At 38.9% G+C, this 25,057-nt stretch overlaps 2 protein-coding genes across 2 annotated transcripts in view; both read left to right on the top strand.

Moving 5' to 3' along the window:
• The first annotated feature begins 14,172 nt into the window (after positions 1 to 14,172).
• sall4 (spalt-like transcription factor 4) lies at positions 14,173 to 21,670 on the top strand. The gene is made up of 4 exons (XM_056732175.1): positions 14,173 to 14,438; positions 16,625 to 19,060; positions 19,144 to 19,448; positions 19,529 to 21,670. Exons 1-4 carry the CDS (start codon positions 14,372 to 14,374, stop codon positions 19,949 to 19,951), a joined length of 3,231 nt encoding a protein of 1,076 aa, XP_056588153.1. The 5' UTR covers positions 14,173 to 14,371; the 3' UTR covers positions 19,952 to 21,670.
• Positions 21,671 to 22,957: 1,287 nt separating this feature from the next.
• Positions 22,958 to 25,057, top strand: part of LOC130409266 (probable phospholipid-transporting ATPase IIA) — a 39,113-nt gene continuing 37,013 nt past the window's right edge. Inside the window, exons 1-2 of the mRNA XM_056733136.1 lie at positions 22,958 to 23,081; positions 24,360 to 24,504. Of these exons, the coding sequence (XP_056589114.1) occupies positions 23,014 to 23,081; positions 24,360 to 24,504 (213 nt within the window). The 5' untranslated portion in view covers positions 22,958 to 23,013. The remainder of the gene's footprint in view (positions 23,082 to 24,359; positions 24,505 to 25,057) is intronic.

Below are 25,057 nucleotides of genomic sequence, written 5' to 3'. Positions count from 1 at the left end.
CGTTACATTTTGAAATGGAACTTGGAGCAGACTGACAGTTGAAGGGGAGGAGTTAATAGATGCCCCGCCCATGCAGTCTAATTTACGTCGTTTAAGATGGATGGTCACTACAGGACGGAGGTGCATTTTCAGATTTTTACTGAAGATTATGAGGGTAAATTCATTTAAAAAAGAAAAGGACACACATTGGCAAGCTATTTACAATAAATGCTGCCAAATTTCAAGAAAAAATAGGAATTGTTATTTTTAATTTCACTGGGACTTTAAACTTTGGCACATCTTGGCTACACTGTAGGTATCAATCAAAGGTGCTGTTGATGTTTTAAAGAATCACCAGCGGTGGCGCTAGAGATGAAAATTGACGGTTAACTGTAATTTTTTTTTATTAACCTTACTTACGTTTTAAAAATTTTAGTCTTTTAAAGTAATTCAGAGCTACAATTTACTCCATAGCTTGAATGCATATGATTGCAAAATTTGTGGCTAAACTTATTTTCCTAACAATAAGGAAAACTCCTGTAAGTTTTGACATTTTCTATGACATTACGACCTGTCTGACTTAAACCAAGTTAAAAACTTTTGGAAAGACCGCCCTAGCAATCCTTATGAATCAGTTTACATTTTCTTTAGCAAAAGATTTCTTCATCCTTCATTCTTGGCTCTACGTAAATTGATCGCCAGCTGTAAATTCAGATTAATCACACCCGAATCAACTCCGCTTTTCCTTCTCTTCACAACAGCAGCGGCCACCAGCCGGGCCGGTCACATCTCCTTCCGTGACAGTGACCCTCATATGTTCACATCTGCAGCTCACGAGTGTCTCCAGCTGCCGACGTCTCCGCGCGTAGACCACACACACCTGTCTGCTCCCAGCATCCTTTTGGGCTGCCACACTTGCTAAACGCCGTCCCATAGTTCTCTTGAACTACACAGCTGGTTGGTGATGAACTACTTCATCCGTTCCAAATTACAGCCGGACGGTTTTGATTGATCGCAATTTTAAGGTCTCACGTTTACAATTAACTAAGTTTTTCAAAACAATGTGCCAACTTGCAAAACATTAAAAAAATATCTATATGTATAATTTGTATTTGAATGGGACACACGGCGGCCTCCTTTCTGGATGCTAATCTTCTGAATGGCCCATGATTGAACCGCGGGCGCCCGCCAGCTCTTTTCTTCCCAGTCCTTTCTGCTTTCTAATTTTTAGTTACTGTTGAATCCACTGAGCTTCAGCAAACACAAAGAGGCGCTGAACGCCGGCCAGCCCACCCCACAGATGGTCGGTGGATCTGAGGCTGTCAACACAGCGGAACGAGCCGGTCACCGGGGCTCTGTCTCCACAGGAGCGTGCTCGGCCTGAATAGGAGCATTTCCACTGACTTCTATAGCCCCCCGCCAGGCATTTGTAAAATGATTTGTGACAAATTTGTTGGATCAATATGGATGCCGGAGGTGAGGCTCCAAGCACCGCTTGGTTCCTCGTGGCTAAGCTAAAGCAGATTTGTTTGAATCGGTGTAGCGCTAAAGACATCTGGACTTCTGAGGTGATGACACGTTGACCGTGACCAAACTCGCTAAGCTGGTCAAAACCTGACAAAGAAACGTAATGAGTTGTGATAGGCTTGAGAGAAAGTGCTTGTGCGGGGATGACTTGCATTTGCTCACAAAGTTAATGAACTCTTGGAAACAAGACAAGAAAACTCCCAATGAACAATAAAAACTGCTTTTTAATGCCTCTGTTGTTTCTCTCTCTTAGACAGCAATGAGATTTGATAGTAAATATAAAAAATTTAACTGTGCTTAACATCTCTCAGAAAGAGCCAGATATCTCGCAAATGAGATCACAAACCGAGCTTCTGATTTCAGTTTTAAAATTCTCAGTTTTTGACATTATTGAGATCTTTTCTGAAGCTCTAATGAGAGATTGCTGCCTCTTTTTATCAGCAGAAATATCTGAGATGCACAAGACACAAGAGACAAAAGTTTCCATTTTGCTCTCTTCCATCTAATTGATGTCTAGGAGAAACAACTTGAAAACATTATGTGCGATTTTGAAAGAGGAGAATTTTACGGTTTACAAATTTTCCTCCTGTGACTTTTGTAATCTTCGTCTAAACAAATTCAGAAACACAGAATTTGGATTTATCTTAGCAATGCCTTCATTGTTTTAATATTATAGCACTCGCACTTTATATTTTATAATGGTCTTAGTAGTCTTATGGGTTTTTTTCTATGTGGAAGTTTTGAGATTAAGAAAAAAAGCATACCTTGAAACTCATCTCCTGATCTATGAAAAAGCATCTTTTGAGCAGTAAAAATGCCCTTTGGGATCTGCAGCCTAATGCGGCATCCACATAACCTCATACAGACGTCATAAATGAGACCGGCTCTAGGCAACCACAGGGACTGAAAACACTGTAAAATTACTGTATGCAAACAGTGTGGATGTGGTCTGTGGTGATGTGTCTGACCTCAGCTTACCTGCTAGCGTACCATCGAGAACGTTCACTACCGCAGGAAATCTGAGCTTTAATAATAAAGTTAATACACACGTTTTAGTTTTAGAAATGCAATAGCGTATGATGAAGTTATGCATGGAGAGGTTTTTGAAGGGATTAGATTTCTGTGCATTATCTGCTTCTTTTCATGTGTAAATGATGAAATGTGAGAGTTAAATTTTGCAACAGGTTTTGACTGTGGCCGGTATCATCGACCTGTAGCTACCATCCATTCATCTGAACTGACTGAAGCTCTTGTGTTATCCAGCTGAAAGAGAGAGAGAGAGAGAGAGAGAGATGGGAGGGACGATCAGATGTGATTGTTCCATAACTCCTGTGAAACTTGCGTTCAGTCACCACCTGCTTACTTCTCTCTGTGGTTTTAAAGACACCCTCATTGCTTTAACCAAACGGTGTAACAATGTTTTTGGAAAATAGTGAGCCTGAATTTTTTAAGGACGTGTACAACTGAAGTAAATACACAAAGAAAATATTAGGGATCAGAGATGAAGAGGATAGTTCACCAAAATGTTTCCATCATTTATTCACCTTCCTGAGGTCTTTATTTCTTCCGCAGGACACAAAAGAAGATGTTTTGAAGAATGTTGGTAACCAAACAACACTCAACCCCATTGACTTCCATTGTATGGTGGCAAAACCACATTTCTCAAAATATCTTCATGTGGGTTCTACAGAAGAAGTGTCACATATAGGTTTTGAAGCACACGTGAAGATGAATAATGGATGACAGAAATTGTTTTTTTTTATCTCAATTTCTGTAATGAAATAATGAAATTTAATGACAATCCTGATGCAAATGAGACAATTGTTGACACACGGTAAGAGAGTTATGAAATATTTTGGTTTATATTTTTGACATGTCTGACCTATGCAGACCATCTGAGAGTCTCTTTGAGACGTGTGTGAAATTACAATGAAAATCTTGCTGTCTGTCAACAAGGCTGCCGGCACACAGAATGGTTACAAATAAGATCTCTTTAATACCTCAATTGTTTCTCTAAGCTAGTGAGGAAATTAAATGAGCGGATGCAAAAAAATCCCGCAAAAGACAAGCAATTCAGATGAAATCTCATCATTTTCATAAACTTGGCTCACTTTGCCAAGGCACCAAATATCGGTCCATAATTTATAAGGCACTGATGATTATTCATCATCTCAGGTCTTTAAATTTCCATTTATTATGCAGCCGTTAGAGATAAAAGAAAAATCATTTTAATGTGATGTGTTGTAATGTATAAAATCTAAATCTTAAAACCACAACACCCCCAGATGTTTTTTTTCCTGAAAACCCAAGTTGGCTGAAATCCACGGCACGTTCTCATTTTCCGCAGTCTGTCAGTTTTCAAAGAGGGTGGTGGCGTAGAAAATAATCGGCAGAACATCCCATAATTCAAAATGCGAGGCAACAGATGTTGATGCTGAAGAAAGGGGCTCTCAGGACTCGGCCCTGCAGAGCTGTCCATTGTTCGGCCTCAGAGCCATTTATGTGGTTGCCATGGCGATGCTACGCCACTTTTATCCATTTCCCCGCGCCGGACGCATGCTAATGCGAGATCATAGCTCTTATTGACAAAGATGATAGAAGCTGAACAACAAACAGAACATTGTGGATAAAAGCCAGCGGAGCTCAGGGCTTTCATGTAGAAGGTGCAAAACAGAGTTTTATTTAGCAGCAAACAGTTTGCTTGATTATCGTTATGAGCAGAAAGCCTGTGGAATATTTAATGATGTTCTCATTCGACAGAAAAGTTGTTTTTTGCTCGGTCCCGCTTTGTGACCCTGACTTAATGACTCAAATCGTGCGGCTTGTTGAGAAGAGTTATATTGTTTCTTTTATATTCCTTCACAGGATGACTCAAGAATGGATGCGTGGCAGGTGTACGTGCCTGAAAGAGTTGGACTGAATTCTCTTTCACTGGTTTGTGGTCAGTTATTGTGGATGTAGTGGACACAGCTTTGCCTTTTATGTGACAAAAAGACCATTGTCCCGAGGAGCAAAGCTGTCCGTCTCCAAGGCAGTTGTAAAGTGTCCGGCCAGGTGTCCGTGTGTCTTTGAGCACATTGTCAAGTGCCTCATGCCGTCTGTAACACAAGTTTCTCTCTCTCTTTTCACAAAGCAGATCAGACTTCAATCTCAGATTTGTTATCTTGATGTTTTCAAACTCCACAAAGCAATATATTGAATATTTTTGGATTTGTGATGAAAATGTGGACATTTTTTGGCCACACCTGCTTCAGCTCGAAATGTTTTTTCTGAAATTGTACACATATTAATAAACAATTCATGTTCCCAAATTTAGATTCGTTTTTTGTTTATCTGATTTTTAGTAATATTAAAGTGTCACCTAAAAAGAAAAAATCTGTCATCATTTATTCACCCTCATGTCATCCAAAACCTGTGAATAACTCAAAAGAAGACGTTTTGTGAAATGCCTCTGTGATTTTGTGTTCTGTCAATGGAAGTCAATGGGGGTCAGTGTTTGGTTTTCAACATTCCTCCTTTGTGTTCTGCAGAAGAAAGAAAGTCATACAGCTTTGAAAAAACTTGAGGGGTGAGAAAATGATGAAAGAATTCAAAATGTTAATTCTCATAACATTTTGAACGCAACAGGGTTGACACATAAAATGTTGTAAAAGATCAAAAACGTCATAGCATTCATGTTTTTGTTATTATAATTAAAATTATAGCTTCGTTTATTGATCCTTTGGGTGTGGTGCTATCCACGATTTAAAAAATAAACTGAAACAAAAGCATTTTTTTTGCATAGCATTAGCATGAAAGCCACTGATTTTTGAGGACGCTCTACAAATGTAAAGGAGTGGAAGCAGTTTGCATGGGAAATGCAGTATAGTTGTTTTGTCCCTGTTTTAAAATTCACAGTATGCTTGAGGTTTTCAGAATAAGACACGCAAGGGTCTGTAAGTTGAAACAAAAGACTTCAGTAAAGAAAAAAGGTAATGACCTCTTTTTTTTATCCAGACCTAAACCAGAGGAGATTATTTGTGTATGCGATACAATATTCATTCATCAAGAGCTTTTGTAAGTGACGCACATCAAAAAAGTTTTGATCAAAATCCTTGTTCACAATCAATCTAGTTTGTAATTGATTTTACAGTATATAACCACTTCAAACAATGCCACTATGTGAGCACACAGCTGATAGTAAAATAATACTTTTATAATGATTAGGATGATTAATTTTCATGACATTTGTTTACAGAACCATCAAAGAGGCTGGTTTGATAAGGTCAAACTAATGAGTGGAATTTGATTTTGAGAATTCCAACAACTATAGTTTTGTATATTTGAGTTTATCTATACAATCCGAAGTTACGAACATAGTAACGAACTGTCACACCAAGGTGCCATGGATGGCACTGTCTGATCTATTTAACGCAAGCATGTTAAAAACACACATACATGTGTTTGTTTGCATTTGTAAGTAAGAGTTTTTGTGTATGTGTGCTTGTGTACAAACATGTGTGTTACATCTGGTTGCTGTTTCTAATAATCAATCTCTTTTCAAAGTTTACACCAAAATCAGACCATCTGGCTGTTTTTTTGTACGTGGTCGAAGGCAATTTGTAATTATTTTACGAGATGACTGATTTGTATGAATTCATACAATTATATTTGTTTATTTAATGAAGTTTCATTCTTGCTTTTTTCAAAAAATATCACGTTTTTGTAAGACTCACATTGAACATATTCATATGAAATCACCATCTCTGTAAATCACATTTAAAATATATATATATATTCTTGGGGGGCACGGTGGCTTAGTGGTTAGCACGTTCGCCTCACACCTCCAAGGTTGGAGGTTCGATTCCCGCTTCCGACTTGTGTGTGTGTGGAGTTTACATGTTCTCCCCGTGCCTCGGGGGTTTCCTCCGGGTACTCCGGTTTCCTCCCCTGGTCCAAAGACATGCATGGTAGGTTGATTGGCATCTCTGGAAAAAATTGTCCGTAGTGTCTGAGTGCGTGAGTAAATGAGTGTGTGTGTGTGCCCTGCGATGGGTTGGCACTCCATCCAGGGTGTATCCTGCCTTGATGCCCAAAGACTCCTGAGATAGGCGCAGGCTCCCCGTGACCCGAGGTAGTTCGGATAAGCGGTAGAAAATGGATGGATATATATTCTTCAATCGTATTGTTCAGCAACTGAATATATGTACAGTATGTTAGCTAGAATAACATCTAGTTCTACTAACCATTGCGTCAATAAACAACATTTTATAGGCTTTCATCATTATTGTTTCTAATGACGGGTTGTCTTGTATATAACACTGCAATTGTATTAGTTTGGGTTTGTGATTGTGATTGTATTGATCCCTGTATTGGCTTCTGAGGGCAGGCCGTATCATTGGACATGTGTATGTACAATCTGCTTAAGTAATTGCCACGAAACAATGTCATTTCTTGCAAGTCACTTTGTCAAAATGATCTAGAAAAGTCATGCTCGAGACGTCAGTCCATTTGTGTCCTCTGGGACTCCTATAATTTAGAGGATCTTTTCTACATTATTAGATAGAAAATAATTTATAAATTTAGTGAAGAAATGTGATGTTTTACTGGGTTTTTTCTAAAATAAACATTATTATTTTATTTTTTTTAAATCCATTTTATAACCTCATTTGTAAGTCACTTTGGATAAAAGTGTTAAACTTTCTGCTGCATGACTAAATGTAAAATGTAATATTTACTAATATAAATAAATAGTCTAATTTAATCTAAATCCATAGCATAATATTTTCAGATTAAAATGTGTCTATATATTCCATAGGACAAAATAATAATTTTATTTAAACAATTAACCGGTTCATTTTCTTTTAAATATTGTGTGCTGTGTCCTCTATAATCTTTGTCTGTTTGCGTGTTTTGTTATAGTTGCACATTTGAGTTCTTCTGGGATACATGTAAATATCTTGCAGTTTCTGAAGGGCATTAAGATATTTCCATATTTCCAAGAACGCAAATTAATAACAATTTACACAGATCCTCCTGTTCAAACACGCACATCCTCTCTGCTCTTATAGTGTGTCGCTTTCCTGAGTGTTTCCAGCCTTTTGTGTATATTTCTTCAATGAGAATGTGTGATGTTTGTATTTTGCATATCCTGACTCGGTCACAATGGCCAACAGTATAACAAAATGCTTTATCTTTAGCTCTATATGCAGGGTCTTTTTCAGTGTAGGTGTGTGTTTGACCATTAGCATATAACTCCAGAGATAGACTCCCTCCCGCCCGATGAATGTTTATAGGCCTGCTCTTCAGATTTGAAGAATTGCCCTCCTGTTGTTTCACAGCGTGGCGCTGACTGCAGGGCCCTCGTGTATCTCAATCACTTTTCATTCAATCCCGCTCAGATATCCATCTCATAACTCAAGACATCTCCAAGGTGCTGCTGTTTTCAACATTTTTGTTCTGATTTATGATGAGCTTCTCTTTTTTTAACTCATTGAAAATAGAAATCACAATGAATGAATTCTTTATATCTCAATAAATTACACAGAGAGTGATCTAGAAGATCAACAATTATTATATAATAATATTTTTATATCTTATCTGGAGCTTTAGAAGAGATCTCAAACGGTTTTGCCAGGATACCCAAATAGTTTATTCAATGTATTGAAAAGTTATAGTTGTTTACTTTATAAATTAATATTTGCTGTGTGTGAGAAATGATTGAGATATTAAAGGGATAATTCATGTTCTTCCAAACCTTTATTTCTTCTGCAGAACACAAAAGAAGACATTATGAAGAATGTTGATTACAACACTGACCCTCAGTGACTTACATTGTACACAAAACCACTGAGACATTTCTCAAAATGTCTTCTTTTGAGGGTGAATAAACACATGAGGGTGAATAAATGAATCTTTAAAGAGATTTTATTTTGTCTCCTTTCTGTTAAGCAGGCTACAGTTTATAGCTATCAAAGTTGTGTTTTTGTTGAAAGTGTGTTATCTTGTTTACCTTCATTAGAATGATGTGACAGACACAGCATACAGCTGATGTGGGGGGGTTTATGGTGAGAAGTGCCCTCGGCAGGGGTCTCCGCTGGCTGTGTGGGCCTTTCTCCGCCTCACACTTTTATTGTTTGTTGATGGAAGCAGTTGTCATACTCTGGCAATAACAAAAGCAGGCCCATCATTCTGTTTACCTCTATGCAGGAACCAATGGGCAATTCTCCATTAAATTACAGCCATGTGTGGAATCCAGATGCATTTTAACCCCCTCCCCATCTCTCGCATGAGTTTTTAAAAGCTGCAGTGAGATTAAATAGCTCCTTCTCTCTAGATTTTATCACTAGGTTTTATCTTTCTTTAAATAGTTGCAGGTGGTGTTTGTAATAATTTAGTTCTGGTTAATCTGACACATAACTTGTTTCACTGTTTTAAATAGCTTGGAACCAGGGCTGTCACGATATCACTTCACGGTTATGGAAGTGAAAAGAATTCATAGTAACATTATACATTATCATAATATCTATTTTTAATGAACAAATTAATCTTTTATTTTGTTTATTTTGTGTGTTTTTTGCACTTGAAATTCTAAGGATAAGGAGTTTTTATACTCAATTATTATAATATTGTGTAGAATTAACACAGTATCGATGACTATATGGTTTTTAATATCACAATTTCTGTCAGCAGGCAAGAGTTTAGCTAAATCGGTACATATGACAATTTTTTTTAATCTTGATTATTGACAATGCCGGTATCTTGGGAATTGTTTGGTGTAAATCGTGGCTGTCCTTCTGAAACCTTGTATGTCCAATTTCATTGTCAATGACTAGCCCTTTTTATAACTTTTTATTGGTTAGACATTTGCAAAACATAAAGGGTGACTAACAGTAATGATTTATGGCACAAAATAAAAATCACGAAATATGGAGATACGAGGTTTCAGAACTGGACAGCAGCTAAATCTTTACGTTTGAGATAAAATTCAGAAACTTTGACACGTAGCAAGACTAAATATGAAAAATATGTAATTTGGTTGGTGAAGGATAATGAGAAAGTTTGAGATTATATTGATACATTAGACTTTGTTAAATCTGTGCAATGTTTGAGACATTTATTGACACATAAGATTAATGGAGTTGTTTTCTCAAACTAGAGATTTAAGCGAAAATCTCTATTATCTCTTCAACTCATCTCAACTCAATCTCTGAGATGAAGCAATCTCAGTCTTTCAATCTAATTAAATAAATAAAATATATTTGCTTTAACCAATTCATATTCTATCTGTTAACTTCACACACACGCATGTTCAACTTCACAAAGAAGCAAAAGTTGTTTGAAACATAATTTCCCCCCGGCTCCACCCTCGCCTCCCCCGTGATGGTTTCAGACAAATAAACAGATTACTTGTTATCTTTAAAGGGGTCACATCTCTCCGAGGGCTTCCTGTGTGAATATTACAGTATTGTCTTGTGTTATTGCCAGTCATATACTGAATACTTTATTACCGTAGGGGGAATTCACTTGTCAAGAAGCCTTTAAACAAGACAAATAGCACTTTAGAAATTTTAAAATAATTAAATTTTGTCTTTTAAACATGTCATGTTTGAACTGAATTACGTTAATCACTTATCATGTGAGAAAGACGCATGTGTAAAACGCTAAAAAAATCAATTTTATGAATTCTTTATTTTTATTTCAAATGCTATCCTTTCACTCAAGCAAGCAGATATAATGGAAGTGAAGGGACGGATGGTATCCATCACGCACCTCAAAGCTGTTTGGTAAACGTATTCATACGCTCTCGCCACATCATTTATTCTCATCTATCGCGTGAAATGTTATGCCGGCAAATATATAAACATATAAATATGAGGTTTGGGTATTTCCTTTCATAATATCTCCCACAAAGAGAGTTTGGTTACGAAACGGATGAAGATAAATACCGAATTACGTCTGAAGTCCAAACATAGAGGAACAACGTTCGCTCCTTGATGAAATTGTTTACAGGAACAAAGGCGTTCTCTTGCAAGCCATTTATTTAAATTAATCAATTTTTCCATTTCTTTATTTGTATGTTTTAATCCTTTGAGGAGAACAGTCAGTGAGCTAAACAAATTATTCTTAGAGTATGCTGGAAACATGAGTGCTTTGCAAATGAAGAGTTGCTCAAAGCGTTTGTTTGGTTTGGTGATTTTGAGCCTTATGATTCATTTTGATCTCGTGAGGCAAATACTGGAGCATTTGACTGATGAGAGCTTCCGAATGGTTTGATCTTGAGCTGACACACCAATATGTGTGTGTGGGTTTCACAGATGCCAAATCAAACACATGGGCATACAGCATGCAAAACATGCATTTCTTTAATAACAACACCATTTAAATAGATCAATGTTGACTGTTCTCATTGAGTCTTTGGTTTTGTTCACATTTCAGTGCGCACTGATGACAAACATGTGAAAATCCGATGTGGCACATTGATGTGAAAAACTGCAGCAGCGTTCGATGGGTTTTGTCTTTCATGTGTTCAGCAGGTCTAAGCGTCACGCTGTCACCATACAAGCTTTCAATCCCCAAGCCATCACAAGACCTTTTATACCAGACATCTGAAAATGGACAATGGAGTACAAAACTTTTCTTATGATGTGGAAGGCAAAATGCTAACTTTTATTTCATGAGATAAATAAGAAGTTGTTGTGCTTCATGTACACAAATCTCTCTTCCCATCAGAATGAAACTCCCCCTCCCATCATTTATCTTGACACAATATTGACATTCTGTGTCTTAGGAAGCTTTATCTGAGAATCATAACCATCAATCCATGTATCATTAATCAATTCAGTTCATCCGTGTGAATCTTCGGACAACACCAGTGAAATTGACATTTTGACCGCTGATGCGCACGGCTCAGCTATACACACTATTTTGTGTTGCTCTTTGTCAGGAGATTTGATGCTTGTGAGAAATAAATGCAGAACGAACGACACAGCTTTTCGAGCATATGAAGAGGTGTATAATGAAGGTAGATTGTGGAGGTGAAATAATCTGGATTTGGGTCATGTGAAATGATTGAGTTCATATTCAGATCTTCAATGATATTGACTTTTGATAGCATACTTGACAAATCTGAGCTCATTTTGACACATTGGTGACATCTCTTCTGAAACCTTTATGACAGAAATATTAAGATTTCTGCCTTGATGATACAAAAGGTTGAGCAAAAGTCAATTTTCTCTTCATTTATTTTATTTACCGATGTTTACCAATAATTGAGATATTAAAAAGATCTGATCTGTGATTTTTCTTTTGCCTTTATCAAGCTTTTCAACTGCAGCTGTTTCTCAAATGTTTGCTGTCAGAGGTGAATTCTGACTACACTGCATATCCACAAACAAATAAATCATCCTCTCGCAGAACAAAAGACCTCAGGGTCAAGACCTATTCTATTGTACACAAGTGTACAATAATGTGCAACAATAGAAAAGGACTTCACACTATGCATTTTGAAAATGTTTGTGTTCTTGAAAAAACAACTCTTGCCCTTGAAACACAAATTAAAAGTGTCACAACTGGAGAAATTATTTGAACATACTATGAAACCACAACTTTCATCTTTACAATTGACCTCCCATCTAAATTTCCTTGAATTAAGACAAAAAGGCCATCTGTCAATCTTTAAAGAGAGAAAGAGAGAGAAATACAAGATGAGACTCTCACATTCCCACCATGCTGGATTTATGACTGAACTCTTACAACGTGAGAATTGTTTAGTTTGAACGCAACAGGAAAACTGAAGCCAAGCGAAGTTTCTTATTGCCGTCATAAAGCGTCTAGACTGCACACCCCTCCTTTCTGCACCTTCAGTCCGTGATAGACGTTTGTTTTTACAAAATATATAAGGTGCTCTTTGTGTCACGATGGACAGATGGGGCAGTTTAGAAGTTCTTCTCTATAGAAATGTTACCAGTTGTGAAAGGACCAAAACGAAACGTCAAAAACCTAAATGATGCTAACGAATGAGGAAATTCTTGTTATACGGTTGTTCTGAGCTTTTCTCAAGCCTTCCTAACTATGTTTCGAAGTTCTAAAGCATAAGGATTTTCCCAAACACCTTGAGGATGAATTCCTGTCATGTCTATGAGTCACAATGCTTACTTAAACCCAGGCCCTGCTTTGCTTTTAATGGATCCAACACTTATGTGTCGGGATTGGGAAAATGGATTGAAAATATCCGTTCTTCCTGTTCTTAGTCCTGAGGGCCTCCATTAAGTTTTAGGGGCATTAATCTCTTCTTAGGTAGGGCATACACGGGTTGACAGAGAGACAGGACGGTGGGGGGTGATGGCTGTATGCAAGCCTATCTTCTTTTGAGAAAAGCTATAAATTCTTTCGCACCCTCAAAGCGCTTGCCGTTCTCACATTGCCTTATGAAAAAGGAGGCCGGGGGTTAAAATTCTCTGTCCATTCTGAGCTGTGAAGTTTACAGAACCATAGATGTCCAGGACGTGCCAATTGGTACGTGGTCAAACAGCATTAACTGGTACATCTGGTGATGTATCGCGATTATACATCAAAAAAGAAATGGTTCGTGAAAGTTGTTTTCTCAAAAGGGCTGGTTGACCGTGTTTAATAAATCCGAGGCCGGTACATTTGCATTAGAAGCCAAGCAAAGAATTTATAAGCAAATTTATAGTGGAGTTTAAACCTTCAATGTCTTGCGAACCCCCGCTGATGACTCACACGCCATCTCATCCAATAAACATCTCTGGCATCTATGACAATCCAGACCAAAGACCATTGACCAACAGCTATTTTTATATCCGGTGAATGATATCACCGAAAAAATATTGGAACACTTTAGTCACTTCACATGCATATGCAGCGCATTATTTGATTAAAAAATGATTACATGGTATTCATTGATGTTGTCGTGGTCGTGGCATCATTAATTATACAAAAAAATCTAAAACTAGGTATAGAGGCATTACATATTTGAAATAAAAATACATAATTTAGTCTTAAATACGTTTTAAATCTACATACTTGAAATGAGAAATGATGAAAAATAAAATGTATAAAATAGTTTCTGTATTGTGTTATATAACAACAAAACCAGTACTAATCATACGTACACGTGAACATTTTGTGAGGTAAGGAAAGTCTATAGTTTTTCATAATGCATTTTATGAAAATAATATTTTTCAAATCAAATATTTGTCTGTTTTTACTAGTCTGTTCTTGTATTCAACACTGCACACATCAATGCAATGTGACACACAGACAAACATGTGATGTTGGTTATTGTCAGTTGTGATTTCCATATTTAAATGACAGCGCGTAGTGGCACGCAAAGATCTGACCTTACCTACACTGTCATTTAATGTAAAAGTTGAATAATTTACAAATGAATATTATTCCCATACTATTATCAACTTTTCACATCTGATGTCAAACGTCTGTTAAAAACAGACAACAAAATCAGATCTCAACAAGACTTTGTGATTTCTGACACTGTGACAGTGATCCAAAAAATGATTACATTTCTTCTCTCTCCGCCTCCCTTCTCCCTATAGCATCACTCTTCCCTCCCTCTCTATCTCTCCCTCTCTCTCTTTGGCTCTCTCTCTCTCACATCTCCCTCCCCCTTTCTCTCGACTCTGCGTTTCTCATCAATGAAGCCTCATTTGAATAATGTTCCAGCACTTTGGACCGGAGCCAATCAGCTGTCAGAAGAGCGTGATAAATCGCAATGCATTATTGATAATAATAATTACTTTGACATGCGCATTTCTACTCGAGGGGCAAATTTCGCCCGACCTGGAGAATTTCTAAAGGAGAGGGACTAAATAGCCTTACTATTTGTCCCTGATGGTCGCAGGTTACCATGTCCCGACGCAAGCAAACTAAACCACAGCATATCAATTCAGACGAGCCCGCTTCGACACAAAATGGTAAGTTTTGTAACGACAAACAAACAACTTTTACACCTCTCTGTTTTTGGACATATGGCTAGTTTTGGAAGTTCGTATGTTTTCCGTCGTATCTGAATTATGTATCGGAGTTGAATGGGGATCGCGACCATGCCTTTTTATAAATCACCAAACCAATCTCAAAAGTTGTTTTACGCATCGAAATTGTCATAAATTCGGACATTTGACCAAAATGCGAACACCTCGAGGCAACGACGTTTAATGTGAAGCGTGAAAACGCGATTGTTTGGATGCTTATTTATTATAAGCTGGCGTGTAAGTTTGTTTACTTGTGTTTCTTTAATATTCGTTAACATTCAGTTACTCTTGTGTTTTTTTTAAATTTCGAGTTAACTTCTTGATGTGAGCTGCTTGGTTTTACCGAAATTTTTGCTTGTAACTTGTTTGATGTAGTCATTTCAATGGCCATTATTATTAGGCAATAGTTGGACAAATGTTGTGTTTATGTTGAGAAAGCCAGTTTGAACATGATCTGATTTTATATATCGATAAATGACTTTGTTCGTTTGTACGGGGTTAGGTGGCATCACTGGCTGATAAACGCATGCATATATTCCAGTGTATTAATATTTGATGCCGGTATCGCTGACCAGCGTTAAACAAAGGTGCTCAACAGGTCGGAATGAAATGTGAGTCGGGAACAAGCTTGACCACAAAGCAATAAATCCCCCACAGTTTCTTTTGGTCGCGTATGGAGACGTGGATTGGGGGATGGAATTGAAGTTGTAGATGGGGGTCGAGTAAATGTAAACTGTATGAAAATGACCTGACATGTTGAAATATGCCCGGCTTTAAATCAGAGAGCTCGTGTATTTTTTTGATGCATGTGAAGTGATTATTGGGGGCGCCAGGTTAGATTTAAACCACTATTTATTGCAATTGGTTGCTGATAGGACATAGCATGTAATTTTTTTTTTACCTCATGGTGAGTTACAATCAGTGCTATTAGAAAAGATACATTGTATCCGGCGCTGTGCATTGATAAGACGCCCTCTTGTGGCGATCTGAATGATACGCAGTGTTACACTGTATCCAGTGTTGTAACGCATGGCAAAAACACTTTTAATTAAAATCATTTGAGCTTCTATTGCAGTTTGACCACATTTTAACAGGTTTAACGTGCTTTGAGGTTAAAGTAGTCATTGCGTGCTTTCTAACAGGGGTTTATTTCGATTCCTGCTGATTCGCTTGTCTGAAACTGATGCGCCGTTATGAGGGGTTTCGAGGACAATGCGCTCACATTTGCAACTTTTTATTTGCGATTCAAGCTGTCCGGCGAACAATTAACACGTCCAGTTGCACTGTCAGAATGCTAACAGGTGGTCTTTACAATTCATAGGAGATGGCGACATTTGCATTTAACAATGGCCATGTTAAAAAGACCTCCCCAATAGCTCTGCTGCCTAATCTGATTTGTCTCGCATGTTCTGCAATTAGAAAGGCTGCTTTGCATTATTATCAGAACAGGTTTCTGGACTTTTGGGTGCCTGGCTAAAAACAATGAATGCAACTGGTTTAAAGATACATTTTTTTTTTACAAACCGTAAATGTTTGTACATCTTTAGTTTTTGGACTCGTCTAAAAATTTTAATGATATGAAATGAAATAGCTTGATATTGGTGACTTCTTTTCAATTGTATGTAAAACATTTTTTTTACTAACGTTGTATGTACTGCCCTCACATGGTCGGTATTTAGCAAAAACATTATTCCAGGTGTGTGTTTGGGGGTGGTCATACTGAAGCTTCTAGAACATTTTATTGATGCAATGTGCCCATGCACATGTTCTTTAAGTAAATAAAATTTGGTATTTAGTAATGTAATGTCATCATTATGGTATGAAAGTTAAAGGGATAGATCACCCAAAAATGAAAATTCTCATGATTAAGTCCCTCAAGTTGTTCTAAGTCTGTTAACATTTCTTTAAGTTTAAGACAAAAAAGATATTTAAAAATGGCAACTGAGATTTCTAGGCAGTGGGCACTATTGACTACCATAGTAGAAACAAATTGTAAAGATTTGGAGCCGCTTGAGGTTGTGGAATTTGTGACAGTATTTTCATTTTTGGGTGAGCTATCCCTTTAATGGCAAAATGCATTTGTTACCAATGAAATTAATGTATTTCTTTGGCTTTTTGTGTTTCTGCAGGGATCTTGCATGATGGTCCAAGCGAGGATGTCTGTATTGAAGCTAAGAGGCGGCGATCGGAGGAGACGAGGGTTTGTGACAAATGTTGTGCAGAGTTCTTCGACGATGCCGAGCTTCTCGAGCATGAGAAAAATTGCACTAAGAGTCAGCAGGTCGTGATCATGAAAGATGGCGATGGAAGTGAGGTGCCTCCTGAATACACCCAGCAGTCTTCAGATAACTTTGTAGGCGATTTAAAAGGTGACTCTCAATCAGCCGGTAGTTTGAAGCACAACGGACAGTTTGATGAAATGGAAGCAGAATTCAAACTGAACCAGGATGACCCCTCGAATCAAGAGATCTCAGGCAGCCCAGACATGAGCTACATGTTATCTTCCAAAATGCAAGACTCTAACGTGACTCTCGAGTCCATGGCTGCCACCAAAGTTGCCGTAACGCAACATTCATCCAGTCAGAAGTCGCAGCCGGACACTCATCTTACAATCCCAATGATTCTGGAACAATTAGTCAGCCTCCAGCAGCAACAACTGCAGCAGATTCAGCTAACTGAGCAGATTCGCATCCAAGTGGCAATGATGGCACCCCAGAGTCTCCATTCTGCTGTGGGCGCTGCCGTGGATCCGCTGAAAGCGTTGGGTGCACATCTGTCACAACAGCTCTCAGCCGCAGCCGCCCTCATTGGAAAGCGGACCGGCTCTCAGAACTTGTCTTTGGAGGCCCTGAAAAAATCCAAACTACCTCAATCCAATGCCATACCCACGTCCCTCGCTGGAGGTTTGAGCTCTTTGCCCTTGAAGGCAGACTTGAAAGGCCTCCCCGATCTGGCAAGCCGGCTTCCAGCACTGCTTCCACAATCTCCAGGGGCCTTGGGTTTACAGAGTCCCTTCAGCGATCTGGCAGCAGGCATGGATCCCTCCAAAATGGCAAAAAATAAGATCCCAGTGATGGCTGAGGTGAAGAACGGCACCGGTGAACACATGTTCAAGCACAAATGCAAGTTCTGCGGGAAGTCGTTCGGAAATGACAGCGCTCTCCAAATTCACTTGCGCTCGCACACTGGCGAAAGGCCCTTTAAATGTAACATCTGCGGAAACCGTTTCACAACCAAAGGAAACCTCAAAGTGCATTTCCAGAGGCACAAAGACAAATATCCACACATTAGGATGAATCCACATCCTGTGCCAGAACACCTGGACAACATCCCTACAAACAGCGGCATCCCTTACGGCATGTCCTTACCTATGGAGGAAAATGGTTTTGCTGACAATAAACCTGTGATTGGGCTTCCCTCCTCAGGTCTCCATCCATCAGCGCTCCAGGGATTCAAGTCCAACTTTGATGTTCCAGTGAGCGGGGACCTCTACTCTCAGAGACCCTCTTCGTCTGGCAGCGACGGCACATCCATTTCTTCTGGCATGTTTGGTCAGGAAATGTCAGGACTGGATCAGAGCAAGGATACCTCTGATGTTCTGGCTGGGTTGCACCACGTTAATGGCAGCGATCTCTCGGGTGAAAATGGCTCTGGCACAGCTAAACTTCAGCAGATGGTGGATGGCTTGGAGAAGAGGACCAGTGACCCCAACGAATGCATGATATGCCACAGAGTGCTCAGCTGCCAAAGTTCACTCAAAATGCATTACCGTACCCACACCGGTGAACGACCGTACAAATGCAAAATCTGTGGCAGGGCGTTCTCCACCAAAGGCAACCTTAAAGCACATTATGGCGTTCACAGGGCCAACACGCCCCTCAAGATGCAACACTCTTGCCCGATCTGTCATAAGAAATTCACTAATGCAATCGTTCTCCAGCAGCATATTCGTATGCACATGGGTGGCCAGATTCCCAACACTCCCCTTCCTGAGAATCAGTTTGAAAATCCTGAGGCTTTAGATGTTAGCTTGACTGAGGACAAGAATATGGACTCCAATGAGCATGAGGAGAGCATGGAGGAACCAGATATGGATTTGGACAAGATGAACAACTCGGAGCCTGATTTCGTCTCCAAAGAAGATCAGTCTTTTCAAGGTCCGTCTGCGTTTACAGGCATCGCTGCCCTGGAGAACCACATGAAGAGTCTCACCTCTGCACTGAATCTACAACGGCAAAGCAGCACTGCTTCTGAGAGCGACAGCGGCCTTAAAGATTCTCCTTCAGGGTCTGGAGAGATGGATTACAAGAACGGCCGTAGTCCAGCGGTGTCAGATTCTGTCTCCTTTCACTCCTCGTCTCCTATAGATGGTCCTCTGAGTAACGCTCAGTCCAAATCACCAGAATCCATGAATGCAGATGATAGAACTAAAGCTAGGATGGATGCTGATGGTGGAGCTCAAGATTTTAGTGAAAACAGTGGTGCGTTGGACTTGACATCTAGTTTCACTTCTTCAAAATCCATTAAAGAAGAGCCAGGTCTGCTGTTCTTAAATGGGGAATATGGTAATTTGTTTTTCTTGTATACACGTCTTCAATAAATCACCTGCTGTTCTTTTAGATATTAAAATGAGTTTTCTCTTTTTTAGGCTCTGGTCAATTGCCATTCATGAGGGTTCCTCCAAGTCTGGTCAAGCTGGAGATGCAGATCCCTCCTGAGAGTCCCATGAGCGCCCACGGTCTGTACAGCTCCCAACGTCCTCAAGGAGCAGCCACGCCTCCAACTTCTGCCAGCGCATCTCGTCGCTCTGCCAAGCAACATCTCTGCAACGCCTGCGGCAAGAACTTTTCATCTGCCAGCGCTCTGCAAATCCACGAACGCACTCACACAGGAGAAAAGCCGTTTGTGTGCACAATTTGTGGCAGGGCTTTCACGACAAAGGGCAACCTTAAGGTACGAATGCTGTTTAGTTTTGTGATCAATATGACAGGATTGTTAAACTGGCAACGTGACTCACCGACTCTATTTCGCAGGTCCATGTCGGTACTCACATGTGGAATAATTCAGCACGACGAGGTCAGCGTCTGTCGCTGGATAACCCGATGGCTTTGATGGCCATGGGCACCGAGTCCAAGATGATGACAGACATGATGCAACCCCCAAAGGATTTGATTCCACCACCAATCAGTTTTGACCCTTCCGTGTGGAACCAGTATGCCGCCGCCTTTACAAACGGCCTGACCATGAAGACCAATGAGATTTCCGTCATCCAAAATGGCGGCATTCCTCTCCCCGGAAGTCTCGCCGGAGGTCCTTTAGTGGGCGCTATGGGGGGAATAACAAAGATGGAATCATCCCAATCTGGCATGCCAGGCACAGTCGCTGAAATTGAAAACAACGGATCGGAAAGCGTAGTCAAGTTTCCACATTTTATGGAGGAGGGTAAAGTGAATTAGGACTTGCTAGGACTATACAAGAATTTTCTCAATCAACTGTCTGTTTTGTGCTGGTTGGCTTGTGATGAGCCGTGATGAGATATGACGGAATAGGCTATTTATTAAGGCAGTTCTCATTTGGTACAATCAAATCGTATGTGTAAAGTTCCTTTGGAGAAGTTGTGAATGTACATAGCCTTGTAAAATCAGCCCATCGCCTAAAACGGGCCACGCCTTCCGTTTTGGACCCTTAACCTACTAGTGATGCTTCTAGATGAATTTCATGTAACTACTGTAGTTCTAATTTTACTTTCTCTAATATATGCGGGTATTTTGTCAAGTTATGTTTCTAGAAGTTGAATGTAAGTCTTACTTGAAATGACTTTATTCCATGGACACACTTTGTCTGATTTCCATTGGGCCTCGGTGACCTTCAGGAGGCCCTCGGACGACGGTGATCCTGTGTTTTAACCGGTAACATCTTGTTGCGGGGCGTCTCGGCTCGAGCGCTCACAATCCTGATGTGTTTTGATGCTGTTTGTAAGTAATTGTTAACAACAACATCTGTGTCAGAGGTGGAATATGTGCCTGGAGAACTTGTCCATTTTCATCCATGATCTACTGAAGTTTACGGTTTCACGAATAGACAAACTGAGTAGTTATAGTGTAGACATTTGTTCTGAAACTGGATTTCACTAAGTTATTATGTTTTTATTTTTTTGACTCGATATAGTTTCTATATGCGCTTAATACCAAAAATAATTTTGCTAAGTGCCTGTCTTGGAGTGCATTTTCTTTCTTATCGCTGTCCCTCCCTAAAAGACACCATAGGTTTGTAAGCAAGGCCTTTTGGATGTCATCTTTTATTTAGACCGAGATGTGATATTGTTGTGTTTTTCTTTTCCAGTGTCCACTCACGTGGGGATTTCAGTGGTCCTTAAATGCCAGTTAGATTGAAGCGGCTTTGTTTGAGACCTTTGATAGGACTTGAGATAGCCGGTATAAATACTGAAACACCTGATCAGTCCTTGCACTTTATTTGTTCTTCTACTAAGATTTAAACTGATTGAGCGTTATCCTGTGATCCGATGTTTTTGGATGCATCATTCAGCCAGCATTAGCTCGCTTGCTGTTTTACGACACCGACTTTTAGAATTCTGTAAATTGTCTGTTTACCATGCATTTTATACTTGTGAGCTAAGCAGGCTTGGATATCTTGCATCACCCGTGTCCCCAGAATGCATCGACTGGTTTTTTGCAGGGATGTTTTTGAGATCGTAGTCATGCACCCTTGAGTAAAAGAAAAAGTCTTTGTGCACACGGGGGATCTGAACCGTGAGCTTTAAGCTGGTCTAATTTCTACCTCATTTAGATGCCTGTACCTTTTTTCTTTCGCATCGTGTTTGGCGTTATGGTTGCATCCTGCCCCGTAACCTGCTGATTTCTGTAATATATTGAATGTATCACCAGACACTTTGCACAACACTTGTTCAGAAAAGGCAGACTCCTCCTGTACGTTCTTTCTAATATGCATTTACCAAGTTGTGCCTTTTTCTAGATGTAAAGAGAGATCAGATCTTGGTTAAATGGGGTCGTGTCTGTATGTTTGTTCAAATGTTGCGTCGGTTTTAGGCTTGTTTACAGTGTAGACTTTTTTTTGTAAATGTTTGCTTTATATTTTCCAATCCCCTCTTTTGTTCTGATATTTTGAAAATAAAACCAACGATGACTTTTCAAAGACTTTGTCTCAGTAATTCAGTCGTTTGTTTCAGACAAAATCGTTTGTGATGCTTCACTATACACTCCTGGTTAATGATCAAACCGCTCCATCTAAGAACCAGCGAAATTAAATGACTTTCCATAAAATTTCACAGATTCATTTAAGATCAAAATAAATATTTGTATTGATGAGTGCCACAAAACATGCAGATTAAAAATAAAGAATTGGAATGGTCATTTAAATCATCTTAAAGGGGTCATCTTGAGCACAGTAAGTACAAGAACAGTGATTATAGCACTATAGGAAACCTACGGTGTTCACATGGAATGGTATTTACAATATAATTTTAAAGAATGCAATTGGAGAAACCATGGTACATTTATACGATTATGAAATAAAACTGAGGAACTTGTCCAAAAGTCTATGGCAATATCCTCCCATAAGAAAATCAATAATAGGAAGACCAGTATAGTGTAACTTTTTTTTTTTTATGATATTTTACCACCAATAATAAGGTTTAGCTATGGTAAGTGTTGGTATTGATATAATGATATTAAACGATCAGCACACGTCCTGTGGCTTTAACATGGCCTTCTTTTTGTAGGTGTAATTCTTAACATTATTCCTCCCTTACGTAGTATTTTTATCATAAGTAAACTTCAGCATTAACAATATATTGTACTATGTATGTTTTGATGTATAATGTTATTAGGCATTGTATTATTTCGTTTTAAAGGGATAGTTCACACTTTCAAAAAGTCTTCCTTTCTTCAGAAAAACACAAGATATTTTGAAGAATGTTTGTAACAGTGCAACCGCGGTACCCATTTACTTGCATTGGTTTTGTGTCCATACAATATTGTCCATTGTTCGGTTTCCAGCATTCTTCAAAATATATTGTTGTGTTCTGCAGAAGTAAGTCATACTGGACAAGAGGGTGAGTAGATGATGGAAGTTTCATTTTTTGGTGAACTTTAACTATAGTGAAATGACATTATCTTGCCTGTAGTAATAGTATATTTTATAATTTACTAAGGTTGAAAACAGTAAAGCATCTAGAAAATGTAACTACAATTCACTATAGTAACTCTACTAATATGGTTTTGTTGTCTCAAATTGTCAAACTCCGTTTTGTGTTCAATGAAACTGTTCAAAAATTGCAATATGCCATTCTGTTATTATAAAGTCATTAATAGGAAGTCAATTATAAGAAAATGGGAAGAATTCTATAGTGTAAATAAATAAAATACATTGCCCAGCATGCCGAGCTCAGTGTTCAGAGCAGCCCAACCCAATCATCACACCATCAGCCTGACAGCCTCCGCCCAGCACACGGGCGACTGTCGCTCCACATCGGACAACAATGACGGACAACATCCCGCTACAGCCCGTACGACACAAAAAACGACACGACAACAAACGCAGAGACGGGTAAGACCAAGACACGGTGTTAAGTTCATGCAAATACGCGTAGGGTGGAAAATGCGCGTTTGTTTACGGATGACACACACGGGGCTAGCACGGAAGCTAACAGCTTGACAAACAATATCCACATTTTTACTTTATAACGATATTATATTGCGTCTTCAATCCGATCTGCTTTTTATTTATTTGACTCGTATGCATTGGCTGTGAGGATGTCGAGGAAATGAACGCGATGCTTTGATGATGTTACATCCTTGTTCCGGGATCGCATAGGCTACAATGTTTCTTTCACGCGCACGACAGACATGTCAGCAAATAAAGTCAAAGGGAAAGAAATAAGAGTTTATCCCATTCATACGATGATTTTTCTGCACTTATTATTTACGACTTCATTTTGTAATGCGGTCAGGGCCTGCTGTGATACTTGCCATGTAAAACAGGCACAAATTACAAATGCAAACAATACAAATACCACTGTGAACCATCAGTTTACTATTAAAACCACTACGAGATGTCCTTATGTAGTGTGTTTTGGGGCTTATTCTTAATTCAAGCTGTTCTGGTATACTGGTTCCCATCTGCCCGATAACACCCCACCAATAGAACCTAAAACATTACCAGTAGAGACCCACACAGACCACTGTAGTTTCCATCCCAATCTATTCTCACTGTTATAACCATTTAGTCCAATAGAATGTTTGTCCCTGTTTTTTAATTTCTCTATAAAATTCATTTGGCACCAAATGTGATATAATCCATCTATTAATAAAATAAATGAAACGGCAATGATTTTAGACTGTTTGAATGCCAGCCCATATTAATATACATTATTATATTGTGTTCACATCACAACCTATGAAACACGCCTGTTTTCAAATGTTATTGAGTCACTGTTTAACAGTAGGTTTGGTTTTCTCTGTTATAAATCATTTTCTCCAGCACACCACGGGTCACTTGCTCATTGACTTACTTGATCCAATGATCTTTATTTTAATTTGAGAACCTTATTATAGGGCGGATGCACCTTATACACGATGTGTAAAAACTCTTAAAATACTTTGTTGTTTACTTAATGCCTTTCTTATTGCTTTTATTGCTGTCCCGAGTAGCTACACACGTAAGGGGAATATTTAGCTCTTGATAGGAGGTTGTTTGGTTAAGGTGTTGTAGGAAGTAGATGTAAAAGCTAATATTTACTGTCAACATTTTTTTTTTCTTTTTGCCTGTCTGTATTGAAAACATTTATTCGGTCAAAGTTAAAATCTGATGTTGTTATATTTTAAGGTGCTGCCCGTGGTCCAGATGCTGTGGTGGAGGAGATTTCCGGCCCCGGACCGTGTGGTTGGGCCATCCGGAAAAAAGAGAGCAGAGGTACCCGAGAAATGTCATAAACAACCAGAAATACAATTTCTTCACATTTCTGCCTGGGGTAAGTGACTCAGAATCTTCTTAAGTGGGTTCATATGCTGTTTTTCAATATGTCCTTGAACTACTTTACTGTTCACAAGACTTTTCGTTCCCATTCATATGATGAAGACTGAAATCAAACTTTCTGTATTTTATTTTGGGAAGCTTATCTGTTGTTTATATTTAACTTTAAGAAAACCACCTTTGAGGCCAACCCTAGCAAACTTTAATTTTTTAATTTTGTTCCAGTCGTGGGCTTGATTTTGCGAAGAACACACATCCTAATCAAATGTATATCTTGAATGCACTGAAAGTCACTTTTGATTAAAGCATCTGCTGAAATGCATAAATGTAAATGTGAGCAACATCTTGGAAATCGGCCACAAACGTCTTGACTCGCAGAGTTTTGCATGGACAAGCACAAATCAGGTTTTCTTTAGTAAATGTAAAAATCTATTTTCCGTACGTCATGCAAGCATCACAAACAACCTTGACCAGATTGCTGTATGGAAAAAATGATTTGCATTGCAAATGGCTTCTGGTTATTTTGAATGATTTGAAGGACAAATGATCAT

Source organism: Triplophysa dalaica, chromosome 20, assembly GCF_015846415.1.
Source record: "Triplophysa dalaica isolate WHDGS20190420 chromosome 20, ASM1584641v1, whole genome shotgun sequence".
NCBI lineage: Eukaryota > Metazoa > Chordata > Actinopteri > Cypriniformes > Nemacheilidae > Triplophysa > Triplophysa dalaica.
This window is presented reverse-complemented; position numbering and strand designations above follow the sequence as displayed.